The following is a 3,395-nucleotide window of genomic DNA, read 5'->3' as shown; positions in this document are numbered from 1 at the left end:
TATAAATAGGCGCACGTGTGCTTCCTTATCAATTGCATATACGAGACCTGAAGCTAATTCTTATCAAACATTTTCATAAATATGTTAATCGTGAAGAAATTTGAATAAAATTGCATTTAATATTCATAATCTATCTAAACGTGTGTATAAAACTTCAAAGTCACAGTAAGAATATGATTTCCATATGTATTTTGATTATCAATTGCATGTACGAATTACGAAGCTAATTCTTATCAAAGATTTTTCTAAATGAATTAATGGTGAAAAAATCCCAATTATATTTAATATTCATAATCTATATAGAGATTTTTGTAAAAGTTAAAAATCACAATAAGGATCATACTTCGAGTGTCGATTCGTATTGTGTATAAATCGGCATGCTCCGTTTTTTTTACGATGTACGTTTGGGTACTCGTGTAACGAATTTCACGTATGTATATATTTTTAACGTCGCCACTAAACTCTCGCGGAGACATGTTTGTTACGACGAGGTTACATATGCGTACACGTTCATGTAAGCAGTACATATATGCGTTTTGCATTGGTCTCTGGCCACCATGTGACTACATACATACTTACAGAGCTGGCCAGACCAGACCGGAGCACAGTGCTTTTCCATTGAATCGCTATGCAACTACAGTCCGCGTGTCATAACTAGCCAAACCGAGTATTATTATAATCTTACACGTTATGGAATATAATCGAGCTCTGCACTAGAATTCAATGAGATAATAAGAATTTCTTTCGTCGAGCACTTTCCCAAATTACCTTCAGGCATTTCTCTAAATAATTTTCATGAACCATTTCCCAAATTGTCTACCTCGACTTTGCTAAATCAATTTCTTAAGTAATCTACTTAAAATGGCTCCCGAAATCAGCTGCCATATCGTGCTTCTAAAATGGTATTATCTGAGATCTCTGATAAGATAGAAAGCAATAACAACGTGCTTTGATTTATACATATTTTTGTTTCCTATTTATGGAAATTTACGCTAGGATGAGTTAATCGAAATGAACAATTAAATGTGCGTTAGAGCGATGATCGTAACCACGAAACCAGTGAAACATTATCAATTCTAAATAAAATTCATACGAAACCGAGTACATTTATTATCAATTAATTAAAATACGAAGCCAATTACAGAACTCTGTGCGAGACTAATTAAATCTGTGAGACTTACTATACATAATCCGTGTTAATATCGTATAGTTTCATGATCGTATAACGTTGGATTTTAACGAAATTATACGAAACCAAATGACATGTACTACGTTAAAATTAAATCTGTATTATTGTGTAACGCACGCGTGTTTTCGTGTCTCTAGAATTTCATTATTGTAACGTGATCTTTACTCCCACATAACTATTGTACGATACGCGTCTGTTGACTTTGTATTTTAGTGAATCGTAAAATTGTTCGCGGTTCGTCATTAATTAGTCATTCACGTATCGATTTCAGATCCACCGATTGTGCAGTTTAATCTAATCTTCGTTTCCACACGTTGCATAATGCATGCCTGACTACAGATTATTTTCATTAAAATCCAGATATTGTTCAGGCGTTGATCCGTATTGAGAAAACGTCCGACTGGTTTAATAGTTACGACACTGTGGCACGTAAATCGAGAGCAAGCGAAGGAAAATGAATGAGAACGAGAGGAATCATCGGGAATCGGTCGTGTGACCAACCTGTCGCTCTTGTCGACGACCGTCAACGGTGCTAGCTCCTGGAGCGGCGGTTCCGCGGATATCCCCTGGGCCCTCTGTTTCCTGGGCCTCGGTTTCGTCGGGGTCAGAGGAGATTTGAACGGCAACACGCTGAGGAACTTGTCCAGGTGGCTCCTCAGCTCCTGTATCTCCGCATCGCGACGACACAGCAGTGCCTCCAATTCCGCGATCTTCTCGTCCTTGACGCGCAACAGCTCCTGCAGCTCCCTGAGGGTTCCCATGGCTCCAGTGATCGACGTGGTGTTCACACCGGCACCGGTCAGGTTCCCGACGACGACGCCGCCAACGCCGCCGCCGCCGCCGCCGCCGACGTGCGACGTCGCCAGCTGGGATCCTCCGTCCACCTCCTCCTCGTCGGCGAGCCGCTGCTGCGTCGACGAGAAGCACAACGAGTCGAAGCACACGCGCATAGACACGCTACGGCAGCAGGCGTCACCGATCGGCAATCCGTTCCCGCACTTCGTTGCACACTCGTCCATTCAAAGGGCCCCCCCGGGTGATACGAAAAACGGAACGAAACGAAACGCGGAGGAACGTAAGGAGGAGCCGAGGCGATATGCGATGCGACGTCGGCTCGCTCCGATCCACGATTCCACTCGCTCGGACGAGCAACCGAACCAGCCAGCATACGAGCCACTCTACCAATGTGTCTCCCTGCGTCTCGCTTTGATAAAACGAACATCTGTTTCTCTTTCTCCCTCAACGCCCCCACTTCTCCTCGACGATGCCCGTCTCTGTCCTCCTCGTGACTTCGCTCGCATGATACCAGCTCGCTTCCACTCGCCACTTGTCACCGTTGCTCTTTTTCCATTCTCTGTCTTCTTTACCGTTCCTACAGTCCTCTCCGTCGCTCTTCATTATCCAAGCTCATGACGATCCGCCCCCTCCATCTTTTATTCCCCTTCCACGATATTGTTTCTTATAACGCTTGTCCTTATCTCTCTTGGAACTTTCGACTCTTCCGCTGTTGCTTGTCACAGTCGATTCTTTCCCTTCTTTCGTTCTTTCATCTCCCATGCTCCTTCGGCTAGTCACATGGAAGAGAGTACCTCTCGCTCCACGCCTCTTTAACTGGATCTACGATCAATCACTGTTCGTTCCTTCCCTATTCTTCGACTTCAACTTGATTCTCCCCAGGCGCTCTTATTGCACTTGTCATTCTTCCACTTCCTGCTTCCCTTCATCATGACCTTTCACCTTTTCTTCACACGTGTTTAGTTAAACTTCAACGTGATAGAACTGTTTCCTTTCTGTTTCATTGTAGTTTTCATATCATCGATCGTTTCATATCATTTTTTTTTTGGAATATCATTCCTTATCTCTCCTTATCTCATTAATATTTCTTAATTTTCTGCATGATTTCTATCCCATCGAGCCTCTGAATAATCTTCAACGTCAGTTTTTCTCTTTTTCTTTTGTGTCATGAATTTTCAAATCCCATTTTCAAAAATGTAATTTTGGTTCACGGTTCAAACAGTTCTCCCGCCGGACGACTGGTACCGTGGATATTATTTATTGTTGGAAATGTGGAATTGGACTAGCGTCGGGTTACCAGAGGCTCGCTCTTATATCCGTGTCCGGTAGTACAGTGAACTGCCAGAGGAAATAACTGGCAGCAGATTTTACGTGAAACCTCTAAATTTCAACGTGAAGATGGCAGTGAATA

General features: G+C 43.0%; 1 protein-coding gene across 1 annotated transcript in view; it reads right to left on the bottom strand.

The window, feature by feature from the left end:
• for (cGMP-dependent protein kinase for) overlaps positions 1-2,208 on the bottom strand; it is a 29,892-nt gene extending 27,684 nt beyond the window's left edge. Inside the window, exon 1 of the mRNA XM_018035850.2 lies at positions 1,691-2,208. Coding sequence (XP_017891339.1) covers positions 1,691-2,208 — 518 coding nt within the window. The remainder of the gene's footprint in view (positions 1-1,690) is intronic.
• Between the last annotated feature and the right edge of the window lie 1,187 nt (positions 2,209-3,395).

Source organism: Ceratina calcarata, unplaced genomic scaffold, assembly GCF_001652005.2.
Source record: "Ceratina calcarata isolate Rehan_Ccalc_2016 unplaced genomic scaffold, ASM165200v1 scaffold100.2, whole genome shotgun sequence".
Classification (NCBI taxonomy): domain Eukaryota; kingdom Metazoa; phylum Arthropoda; class Insecta; order Hymenoptera; family Apidae; genus Ceratina; species Ceratina calcarata.
This window is presented reverse-complemented; position numbering and strand designations above follow the sequence as displayed.